Genomic DNA, 13,069 nt, shown 5'->3' with positions numbered 1-13,069 from the left:
CAAAGAATCAATGGGGCAAAAACAAGAGCTTTGAAGGGAAGTGCCACAACTATGGGAAAAGGGCCATAAAGCTAAGTTTTGTTGGTTCAATAAGAGGTCTGTTGAAAGTAATGTTGCTGCCACTTCTGGTCCAAAGGAAAATAGTGAAGATGACTGGGATACTGAAGCATTCTTTGCTCTTGAACAAGAGGAGTTATCCTTTACCGTAACAACCTCTAAACAAATTGACTATGATAATGACTGGATTGTTGATTCCAGATGCTCAAACCATATGACTGGAAACAAACAAAAACTATAAAATCTGTCCGAGTACAAGGGAAGTCGTGAGGTGGTGACAGCTGATAACATAAAATTACCAATAACTCATATCGGTAAGGTTGTAGTTTCTCCAAATAATTGTATTGATCTGATGTTTCTACAAAATGTTTATTATGTACCAGGTATGAAGAAAAATCTTCTTTTAGTAGCACAATTAACATCTTCGGGTCACTTTGTTCTGTTTGGTCCGCAATATGTAAGGATATTTCATGATCTTGAGATTAAAGAAGAGCCAGTAATGAAGGGACAAATATTGAATTCCGTTTATGTAATGTCGGCAGAAACCATATATATAGACAAGACAAGGAAGAACAAAACTGCAAATTTATGGCATATGCGATTGAGTGATGTTAGGTACTAGAAACTTAGTGTCATGATGGAAAAATCAATACTGAAGGGTCTTCCCAAACTTCCAGTAAGGACAGATGTGATATGTGCAGGCTACCAGTATGGTCGCATCAGCTTTCGTATGAAAAGTCAAAATATAGGGCCAAAGAACCATTAGAGTTAATTCCTCAGATATGTTCGGACCCGTCAAACAAGTCTCTGTTGGTGGGATAAAATATATGTTGATCTTCGTTGATAATTTTTCCAAGTACGTGTGGGTTTATTTTTTTAAAGGAGAAGTCTGATACATTTTCAAAATTCAAAGAGTTCAAGAAGGTTGTTGAAGCAAAAGTTGGCAAGAAAATTATTTGTCTGCGATCTGACAATGGTGGGGAATATACCTCATATGAATTTGTTGAGTTTCTTCGAAAGTGTCCAATACATCATTAGTTCACATATCCAAATACGCCGCAGCAGAATGGCATCGCAGAAAGGAAGAACGAATGCCTACCAAAAATTTGTCGGAGCATGGTTCACGCAAAAAATATTCCGGGATAATTTTAGGCGGAAGCTATGAAGACTGCAGCTTTTGTGATCAATAGACTTCCTCAACAAAGTTTAAATTTTTTTTCACATTTTGAGAAGTTATGGAATATGAAACCTTTAGTTAGCTATTTTCGTGTTTTTGGTTGTGTATTCTATGTATTTTTACCTAATCACTTACATAGCAAGATGGACATAAAGGCTGTTAGGTGTATTTTTGTACACTATGATAGCCAACGAAAAGGATGGTGATGTTGTGATCCCACAACAGGGAAGTGTTACACTTCTCGAAATGTGATATTTGATGAAGCCTCTTTATGGTGGTCTCAAATAAGGAGTTGTTTCCAGATTCAGATGCTCTCAAAGATGTTTTGGACTTCTCTCATATCTTGTTGGGTCTAGATGAAGCTGAAACTGAAGCTAATGAAGATAATATTGAAGAAGGTATGACTCAAAGTCCTTGGCAAACTGGTTTGTATCAACAACTGGGTGAAGAAAGTGAGCTAAATAAAGCAAACACACCACCTACACTTAGAAGGTCAACAAGGATCAGAAAGCAAAGTATGCGACTGCTTCCATAGTAGAAGAAGGTGAAAAAAAACTAGAGACTTTTGAGGAAGCATTCCAAAATTTGAAATGGATTAAAGCTATGGAGGAGGAAATTGCCACGCTAGAATTGAATCAAACTTGGGAACTCGTGGCAAAGCCGAAGGATGTCAAACCTATTTCTTGTAAATGGATTTACAAGATAAAGCGTCACACAAATGGATCAATTGAAAGGCTCAAAGCTCGTCTTGTAGCTCGGGGGTTTTCTCAAAAATATGGACTAGATTATGATGAAACATTTAGTCCAGTGGCAAAGCTTACTATTGTCCGGATTCTACTTGCACTTGTAGCTAGTAAATATTAGAACCTTTGGCAGATGGACGTAAAGAATGCATTTCTACATGGAGAATTGGATCGGGAGATCTACATATTCCAACCAATGGGTTTTCAAAGTCAAGATCATCCTGAGTATGTGTGTAAGCTTCGAGAGGCGCTATATGGATTAAAGCAAGCACCAAGGGCATGGTATGGTAAGATTTCAGAATTTCTTACTTATAGTGGTTATTTTGTAGCACCGGTAGATTCCATCTAATTTGTGAAAAATGTTGGAAGAAAACTAGCTATTGTGCTAGTATATGTGGATGATCTAATCCTAACAGGAGATTGTGAAGAATAAATTCTTCGAACCAAGAAGAATTTATCAATTCGCTTCCAGATGAAGGAACTAGGACAACTCAACCATTTTCTTGGCTTGGAGGTTGATCGTAATGAGGAAGGAATTTGTTTGCATCAGAAAAAAATATTCCAGCGATTTGTTGAAGAAGTTTGGGATGGTTAATTGCAAAACAATCTCAACACCATTGGAGCCACATGCTAAGATATGTGCACGTGAAGGAAAAGATTTAGAAGATGTGACGATGTGTCGACAATTGGTAGGTAGTTTGATTTATTTAACTCAGACTCGACCTGATATTTCTTTTGCAGTTGGTGTGATGAGTCGCTACATGCATAATCTAAAGAAGTATCACATGGAGGTTGTTCGACGAATACTAAGATATGTGAAAAGTACGATTGATTATGGTCTTTTATACAAGAAAGGTGAAGAATGCGAGCTGTTCGGATATTGTGACTCTGACTATGGAGGGGACCATGATACCCATCGTTCAACTACTGGTTTTGTGTTTAAGCTTGGAGCTGGAGCAATTTATTGGTGCAGCAAAAGGTAACCAACAGTGTCGTTGTCAACAACAGAAGCAGAGTATCGAGTAGCAGCAGTTGCAGCTCAAAAAAGTACATGGCTTATGCAGTTGATGAAGGACTTGCAACAATCAGTTGGATACACAATTCCCCTGTACTGTAACAATCGGTCAATGATTTGCTTGGCTGAAAATCCTATTTTTCATGCAAGAACTAAGAATGTGGAAATACATTACCACTTCATCAGAGAAAAGGTGTTGCAAACAGAGATTAACTTGAAGCATATTAAAACTGAGCAGCAAATTGCAGATGAGTTCACAAAAGGCTTAAGTGTCAATAAATTTGAAAGTTTATGTCAACAGCTGGGCATGGTTAAGATAGGAGCTGATGTCGAGAGGGAGTGTTAAAGCGTACAACATCAGCTGTTGCATTCTAGTTTGACTAAGTCTTTAGTAGCTTAATTTTAGCATTCAGTTAGTATTTGTTATTTTTCAGTTTTTCTAGTACTGCAGATGTGTTCCTTAAGATTAGGAGAACTTATTTAGTGGAACTAAAGTAGTGGTTTAGTGGGATAGTGACTCTTTAAGATATATAAGCCTATATAAGGCCACTAATCTATTGAATAAAATTCATTCAGCCACATTCTCTGCAAAAGTTTAAAAGGCTTTCCATTCTCTGCTTCCTTCCCTGTTGTTTTGTTCCTCTCCATTATAAGATACCTGTGAGTAGAGTTTTTCATTATTTTCCTACGAAAAAGTGTGTTGACTTAAAGTTGTTGGAGGCTTAAACAGTTTGAACCTAGCTCTATACTGAAACTATTGTGGAACGTCTCTAAAAAGAAGAATTGTCTTTTGATACAGTGGGTTCATAGTTACTAAATAAAGAGAATGGATTTAACAATAACTCCTATACCCAAGAATGCATCATGGGTAGTTAGGAAAATATTAGGTACAAGGGATTTTCTTATGCAGCAACAAGGTGTTCAAGGTGATCTAAACTCCAGATTGATTGTTGTATAGGGTAACAAAGACTATTTTATAAAGAAGATGTATATGACAATAATGCCTCAACATTCCAAAGTACACTCACAATTCATTACTCTTCATGCCAATATGCATCCAAAACACAAATTTCATCTTTGGCTTGCAATACAACAAAGATTAGCAACTGTGGAAAGACTTCTGAAGTTTGGCATTCAAGTATCACTAGATTGTGCCTTTTGTGGCCAGACAGTGGAAGCTTTTGATTATCTCTTCTTCATCTGCGAGGTCACTCATCAACTCTAGACCAGATTATGCTCTTGATCGGGACGCAATAGAAGAATTGGTAGCTGGAGAGATGAAGTACAATGGGTTTGTCATAAAGCTAAGAGAGGAAATGGGTCTGATGCTATTACTTGTTGTTTTTGCTATGGTCACTTCCTTGATTTGGAGGGAGAGAAATACTATTCGATTCCATCAGTCCAAATTTGAAGCTGATCACATATGTAGGGAGATTGTGATGCATCTACATATTCAACGAAGCAAGATTGTGAAGTGGAAGAAAGACTTGCTACAACAGAATTGATTTCCTTAATGAAGTGTTGGCTAAGCTTAAAGTGTGGTTGAGTGTAAGTGTAGTGTTTTTTTCTCCTATTCTTGTGTCTTGAGTTATAGTCACTGAACTTGTGTTCAAACAGTAGAAGCACAATAGTCAATAGGATAGGATGAGCTAGGTAATCATACAATAGAAGAGTGGATAGTCCAAGTTCCTCCTGGTTCTTATTGTAAATATTTTTTGGTAAAGTGAAAGATCTACGTTTAATCAAAAAAAATGTAATTCCCTTTTTAAACTCTAATAATTATTATTATTTTATGCAGTGTATAAAAACCACATTTGTTAATTCTAATCCTTATTATTTTTAAAGCAAATCATATCCCAAAGAGTGTTAAAGTTTTTCCAATATGACGTAGAGAATAATAGGTTTGGGTTTGTCCGTATCCAATGGCTTTTGACCAAATAGTGTATTTGTGTTAAGAAATTCATTAAATATGTATAAGTTTTAAAACTTATAAGTACAACAACAAAAAATCTTGTGTATTCTCACAAAATGGGTTTGGGGAGGATAAAGGATATACAGTTTATATCAATATCTCAGATGAAGTAGAGAGACTGTTTCCGATAGACTCCGGCAATATTTAGGTAGCCATTTTAAAATTCATAACCTATAAAATTGAAATCATGAATTCACATCTTAAACCTACCACTACTCGTCGAACGGAAAAGTAAACGAGATTATCGAAGGAGCTGATATAAATAGAGTTATTTCTATATATATAAAAAAATTATGGTAAAATTTGGAAAAAGAATAAATGAAAGTGAACATAGGATTTTAGGTATTTTTCAAATAAAGTGAATTTTTTCAGAAAAAAAAAAAAAGAATAATTCTCAGTGCAGTATTTCCTAGTTGGATCATCCAAAGGACCCCATATTTCGAATTTTCAGAGCTAACCTTCTGCACAAGCAGCAATTAGCTTATCCCTCAAGATAATGGAACTGGTCAAATTATGAGTTCTCAACAAATAACAAACAAGAATAATACTAATAACCAAGATCAAACAATTTTATTTAGTGTTAAATAATAATTAAGGCATGGCATACGATTGATATTGGTTGAAAATAGGCCAGAGCATTAAAATAAGTACACATTAAAATGAGTTAAAAATAGGTATGGATTAAAAGTCATACCACTGTTATGATTTTTTGGAGAGATACAAATAACAAAATAGAATATCTTGCTCATATTAATTTTATTAATCGTAAGCCTTTATATAGAGGCACTTAAATAAAATACTTTTTTCATTCCTAATTAGTTGTGGTACTTAATAAAAAGAAATTTTTCTTAATACTTGTCATTTCGAGAATCAATGTATAATTTATTATTTATTTTCACTGTTACCTTAATAATAAATATAAAAAGATATTATATAATCAATGTATAATTTATTATTTATTTTCACTGTTACCTTAATAATAAATATAAAAAGATATTAATATAATGCAAAAAAGAGAAACAATAAATAAAGATGAGTAATAAAAAAAGATAATAAGGAGTAATAGGCTCCTTTAATGGAACTTGAAAAAGTGACAACTAAAATACTAGAAATTTTGGAAAAAATAACATAAATGTACACTTTAACTTATTATATTTATTCAAATTTCCACCTTTACAAAGTAATTACAAAAATATCAACTTATTATGTACCTTCCTTAAATGTATTAGGTAACTAATTATGTTTCTCGACAGATTCAAAATCGAAAAAAATGTATCGGAAGCTAATTATATATCTTTATAAGAAAAAATGTATCTTTGTTGGATGTATTATGTATCTCGACAGACTCAAAATCAAAAAAAAAACTTATCGGGAACTAATTATGTATCTTTATAAAAAAATATGTATCTTCGTTGGATGTATCAAAAACTAATTATGTATCTCAATGAATACAAAATTAAAATTTTTATGCAAAATATCTGAATTTTTAGTAATTAAGTTACTGTCGAAATTTATGTTGTTTGTTCATAAATTTTTAGTAAAATAAGAAATTGCATATTCTATTAAATTAATTATTAAACTCCTCATATAACTAACTACTAATTATTCTAGAAAACAGTAGCAACATAGCAAACATCCAACAAAAACTGCATTCATTAACTCTAATGCTTATTATTTTTTCAAGCTAATCACCGCTCAAAAGAGTGTTAAAAAAGTTTTTTTTAATACGGAAAAAACAAAAAGGAATTGTCGAAGGCGCTAATATAAATAGGATCATTTTAATAGAAAAATTTAAAATTTAAGGTAAAATTTGAAAAAATAAATATAATGAAACTGAAAATAAAGTTTTGTGTATTTTTTAAATTATTTAAAATTTTCAAATAAAGTCAATAAAGAATAGTAATTCTCAGTATAGTATTTATTGGATCATCCAAAGAGCATATATCGAATTTCAGAGCTAACCTTCTGCACAAGCAGCAATTAGCTTATTCCTCAAGATAATGAACTGGTCAAATTCTGAGTTACCAACAAACGACAAACAAGTATAATATAAAATTACAAAATTCCATGCAATTTTATTTTAGTGCTAAAAGTTAAGGTAGAAAATACACAAAATTAAAATTATGGTCCTTCCATTAATAAAGTTAGGGACACTTGCTTTGAGAACTTTAAGCAAACCTATTGCTGCTAGGCTAAAAAAAGAAGCTGGGATTCATCCCAAATTCCGTAGTTTCATAATCAGCATTGCCCAGGTAAAGCCCTTTAAAATAATAGTATTACGTATCGATTCAATTTAGGTGGCACCTTTCGAGTTTTGAAATTCAAACGAGTCTACTCTTGATCATAGTTTTTTTTTAATATATCTTTTAGTATTTGAATTATTAATTATTTTAGCTTATAATACTTTTGAGTTAGTTCTCAAATATTTTTGAATTTTATTTTTAAAAACTTAAAGATTTTATGCTAAATTCATGATCAAATAACTGTCTCTCTACATTAAATGTGCCACATAAACGGAGACGATGGGAGTAATAGTGTGATTCAATTTTCTTTTAATTTTTCCAGTTGGAATGGGTTGGATTGATAATTGTATTATGTATATTGATTTGAATGTATTGTGTCTATGTTTCGTTTTCGTGAATATAATAACAATATATTCAGTGTAGTCTCACGAGTAGAAAATGGGGAGAAAGGTAGAGATAGGGAAGATAGAGAGTCTGTTTTCAAAAGACCTAGACTCAAGCAAATAATGAAAATAATGAAGAACATAACAGTGTAGCAATAACAAATTGAATTTATTATGTAAATTTTTTCCTGGAATGCAACAATAACAAGATAATCAGTGTAATCTCACAAGTCGGGCGTCGGTAGGGTGGTGTGTTACCCCTACTTTGGGAAGGTAGTAAGTCTGTTTCCGAAAGACCTCAGCTCAAATAAAGCAAATAATGAAGAACATAGTTGTAGCAATAGCAAATAATACGATAGCTGAAGCAGAAGAAAACTATAAATGATAATAAAAATTGAAGAGGAGCCTTGAAGTAACTGATAAAGTTGCTGCCATGTGATTAGGAGGTCACGGATTGAAGCCTTGAAAAGAGCCTCTGGCAGGAATGCAAGGTAAGGTTGTGTACAATACACCGTTGTGGTGGGGCCCTTCCCTGGACCCTGTGAATAGCGGGAGTTGTAGTGCACTAGGCTTCCCTTTTTTTAAGATAATAGGAGAGTGATATTAAGGCAAAGGGGACAACAGGTAATAGTAAGAGATTTTTGGTTTTAGAAGAGCTCAACATGTAGAAGAATTATGGAATGTAGCCTTTAAAATGATGAGAAATTATAGATTCTAGCCTTTTTCCAACTTAATATTCAATTATTTGTAGAAGAACTGTTACGCGTTTGACCTTTTCTTGGTTGGTTTTGGGTTGTTTAAGATAAAAGAGTGTAGGTTTTAGAAGAGCTCAAAATATAGAAGAATCATGGTGTTTCTCTGTTATGGTGAGGACTTATAACTTCTATTTTTTTTTCCAACACGACATTTAATTGTTTGTAGCGGAATTATTGGGGAACATTACCACCTTTTGTTGGTTCTCATCCACATTTGGCTCTTCCGGAAAGTTGGATCATCTTAGAAGGCTCAATGTTTTTACACAGAGAAGATTTTCTTCCACAGGGTAACTACGAGGAAAAATTTGTTCCCTGTCATTACAATCTCTCACTGTTTAGCTACGAGTCCAGTTGCATCATGGAAAGTTTTTTTCTTTTGAAGAGGGTATAAATTCTGCTATTTATATTTGATAATATGGTTAATAGATTCTAGTGCTAGTTTAAAAGAGAGTGTCCAATTCCAAAGTATGGGGTAGTTGCTTTTTTGCTGGAGCCAAGCCATTTCATTGAGTAATGGTCTTAAATTGATAAGAACAGAAATGTGTCACGTTCTAGCTTTCAAATGTTGGCAAGTCTCTTCTAAAGTTTTCATTGTAGTATAGACATATAAAATTGCAATTCGTCACTGAAAGAATGCAAGTCTTAATGCCATCAGCTTACATCATTGCTCTATTAGAAAGACTACCTTTGCATACAACATATTTGTAGTTGATTGCTACTATTTGTATATATAAGAAAATGTAGAAGCAAAATGTGATCTAGACATTGACATGAACATATTTTAATGACAAACTACGGTGACTAGCAGATGCAATGGTTAGACATCACAGGCATGATGGTCATGCATCTTTTGAAGAATATCCATATGTCTATTGATGCTTATCTTAAGACTATTTTGTTGCATGTATCTCACTTTTGTGGTTAATACTGGTTTGTATTATGGTTCATGAGTTTATCTGAAATTTGTTATCTATACAATTCTTGTTGCAAAATAGCAGTTCATTTCACGTGTTTCGCTTTCCTCTACTCTTTATGTGGTTATACATGTAGCACTTTTGCATCCCTCTCTGAATAGTTTCTAGATATGTTTCAATACATTCCGCATATTTCTTTTCAAATGTGAATATTCTAGTAGCCTTCATTCTTCCAAAGTTGTTCTCCGCTTCTGTTTTTACTTTGACTTGTTAAGAGTTTTTGCAAATATGTATCACCTTTCGTTGCATCCACTGCTGAACCCAGGCGAACCACCGAATGACAACAACCATGCAAAGGCGGATATACGGCCATGCAACTGATGTTGGAATACGACCTTTGAATGAAGAAAAAGCAATTCAATCAGCTGTAGATCTTCTCGGAGAATTTTTTGTTTTCTCGGTATTGTTTCTTCTCCTACTTGATTTTCACAATAATGTCCGATAGTTAGCTACCCTGTTCTTACCTATTACATGTGTTAGTTTTTGTGAAAACGCAAACAAGCTTTGCTATACATTCGAATGATACAAATTTTAAACATGTAAAACATTATATATTCTCCCTAGTTATCCCAAAAAGAAAAAGGAACATGTTATGTTCTTTGACTCAAATAAGGTACTCCCTTTGACTCACTTGGATTTTAAGAAAATAAAATGACTTTTGAATCTTGTGATCTTAACTTAAAGATGTGTGTAATGTACCAAAATGCCATTTGAATCTTGTGGTCTTAAATATGCCATGTGTGGGGTAGTGAGGCTGTTGGAAATAGACCTTTGGCTCAAGAAAATCATTTTTCAGAACCATATGAAAAAAATTGCAATAGTAAAAAAGCTATTATGAAAATACAAAAGGCTTATAAATCCGTCTTCCATTGATGTGCATGCGTTTCCTAAACCAATATGACTTCTAAATCTTTATCTGTACAACTCCTTTAATATTTATTCTACCAAAAAGCTGCCTGCTAGAACAGAAGACACAAAGAGCCAAGAGAGAAGTACTACCTTGTTAAGGAAATTCTCTCAATATACATAAGCAAAGCTTCGTGCATGTGCACAAAATTTGATCTTGATAATTAAAGAATTATTTCTTTGGGTGATTTGCTTCAAAGAAATTAGTCTCAGGTACTTGTCATGGAAAATTGGCAATACAGGCTCGAAGGCCATGGTTGTCTATGCTATTTCATGCATGTGCCGATGTTTAGAATCTCTACATTGCTTCCTTGCAACATTAATTTTCTTATGGATAAAGTTAAGGAAAGGGCCTTTGACAGAGAACTCCTTCAACACCAAGCTAACATATGTAATAAGCTTTTGAAACGAAAAATCTAATAATGTAGTAGCCAAAAATGTGTCAGTGGAGGAAGATAAGAGAATGGTTGAAGTTTTCAGGGTCGGTTTTGGGTGTTTAAAGTTTTAACAGTTTAATATATGAGTTGATTTATCTACTTGCTTGCCCAATATTTGTTCAATGACCGCACGAAGTTCTTGAAAAGAGAAAGTTCCAAGTCTTGACAATTTTGTCTTGGACTTTCTGGAACAATAAGAGTTGGCGCAAGGGTAATAGTTACACTGGAGGTCTTCCTAGTTATGGGTCCAACGTCATGGAAACAAACCTCTTGCAAAAATGCAAGGTAAGAACACATACAATAGACCCACTCTGGCGCTGCCCTTTTTAGACTCGGCATATAGCAGGAGTTTAGTGCACCATGATGCCCTTCAGTGTCTGATGCTACTAAAGCAGATATTGTATTGTCTCACAATTTCTTACTTTGATGGTCAAGCAGTTTCTAAATTCTATGGAACTAATATGTTTATGGAAGTGGAGAATGCAATGAAAAAAAGTTAGTAGTCCAGTAGGCAACTGATTGATGGTGGGGCTTTGAATCTCCTAATTCTTGGTCACTAGAACGTAGAGATTATCTTATGCCGTGGGGATTTGAATCTCCTAATTCTTGGTCACTGGAACATAGAGATTATCTTATGCCATGACATACTTTCTATATTTCATTTTCAGTATAATGACAAGCCATTAATACTTTTTTTGGAGGGGTCTATTTTTGTTCAGTGGCATCCACACATACACACATCAATCTATGTCTTGGATCTCTTGAGACTTGTAGTCAACTTTAATCTTGAAACATGACCTGCTGTTGCCATCTGCAGCCTGTGCATCTTCTAATTAATGTTTGTGCAACTTTTGCAATGTGCTGAACAGGTCGCAGTTGCTGCTCTTGTATTTGAGGTGCAAAGGAGTGCTCGATCAGAGGCTAAGAAGGAGGAACTTCGTAGGCAAGAAATGGAGGTAATCCTATCATATTCTTCTTATTTTCTTTTTGGCAAACTCTTAAGTTTGCTTTATCTATTACGAATCTTCAAGCTTGACTGTTTCATCTTCACTGGAAAGGGTTTAACATTGTACTTTTGATACATTTTATCTAAATCTGATTGACCTTGTATGACAACATGCATTAGCCTGTTGATTTGTCTCTACAAATCTAAGTGACAGAATATTTTTGCACCACTAACACTAGCAATGTCTATACTATCATGCCCTGGTTTGTTGGTTTAATCCTCCAAGTCTTCGTGGTGCTGCATTTTCCACATGTACTGCTGTATATAATTCAAAGTCGATCTCAGAGAGATACACCATCTATTAGAGTACATGCTACCAATAACCATTTAGTAAGGTGTTAGATCGAAGAAAAATAAGCAAGGTAGATATAAGATTTAAATTTATAACCTCACTTAAAGAGGTGCATCCGATCATCACATTATATGATACTTTTGTGGGTTCACACATCTATATTTAAGTATTTTTAAAAAATATAACACTAATATATATTATCTAGGAAGGAGAGCATGGGTTCACGTGAACCCTGGGAACTCCCCTTGTTATGTCCATGCTTATTAACTAGAACTTATCATTGTTTTAATAAATAATAGTATTACTATGTGAGATTAATTAAAGGCTTTGTATCATTTAAAAATATACACTAAGAAAAGTATGTAAAATAAAAAAGATAACTCCAAATTATTTCTCTGTATGTTTGTATATACTTAGTGCCTTTTATTAAGATTTTGTTGTAGACCATTAATTTTATTGAGACGTCCTTGCTATCAGCATGAAGTTCCTAATTCAAAAAATTTTCTTCCTTTGCTTCTTTTGCTTTTATATCTGGTGACCCGTCAAACTATGTTCCTGTTACATTCCACCTAAGTGAATTTAAAAGGTTGCTTGTTTCGTATAAGAACCTGCAAATCTTTTTCCTAGATCTGTGTTTTAAGTTATATCTTTGATCAACTGGTGTATTTCAGAAATTGAGGCTACGAGATGAAGCACTGGGGAAGGAAGTGGAGAGCCTTAAAAGCAAGATTGAAGAGCTGGAAAGGCTAGCTAAGGGAAAGGGACTTGTTGGTATGTTCAATTTCAGAATTCCTCATATTGAAGACGGCAAGTCACCAACAGCAGCATGATATGTTTTTGCAGTTTTGGCTACATAGGAGTCATTTTTTCTCTTCATTCTTTTGATTCAAGTCCTATTTTTAGGAAAGCCCGGTCTAAGTTTCCATCTGCTCACTGTAAATAAAGTTGAATCTTGAATTAGCCATTGTTATGAAATATTTTGAATACTAAATTTGGTGAAACTGGCTTATTTTTTGCTGTTCCACTTTCGTTTCATGACATGTTCTACTATATTTGCATTCATCCACCCAACCAGATAGAAAAGCTGTTGATTGTGACGATATACCCTT

At 33.8% G+C, this 13,069-nt stretch overlaps 1 protein-coding gene across 1 annotated transcript; it reads left to right on the top strand.

Moving 5' to 3' along the window:
* The first annotated feature begins 7,018 nt into the window (after positions 1-7,018).
* On the top strand, positions 7,019-12,961 carry LOC107844866 (OPA3-like protein). The gene is made up of 4 exons (XM_016689203.2): positions 7,019-7,216; positions 9,585-9,719; positions 11,532-11,618; positions 12,632-12,961. The coding sequence occupies exons 1-4, from the start codon at positions 7,088-7,090 to the stop codon at positions 12,788-12,790; spliced, it is 510 nt and encodes a 169-aa protein (XP_016544689.2). The 5' UTR covers positions 7,019-7,087; the 3' UTR covers positions 12,791-12,961.
* The last annotated feature ends 108 nt before the right edge of the window (positions 12,962-13,069 follow it).

The sequence above is a fragment of the Capsicum annuum genome, chromosome 10 (assembly GCF_002878395.1).
Source record: "Capsicum annuum cultivar UCD-10X-F1 chromosome 10, UCD10Xv1.1, whole genome shotgun sequence".
Taxonomy (NCBI): Eukaryota; Viridiplantae; Streptophyta; class Magnoliopsida; order Solanales; family Solanaceae; genus Capsicum; species Capsicum annuum.
The sequence above is the reverse complement of the archived record's forward strand: the minus strand, read 5'-3'. Positions and strand labels throughout refer to the sequence as shown.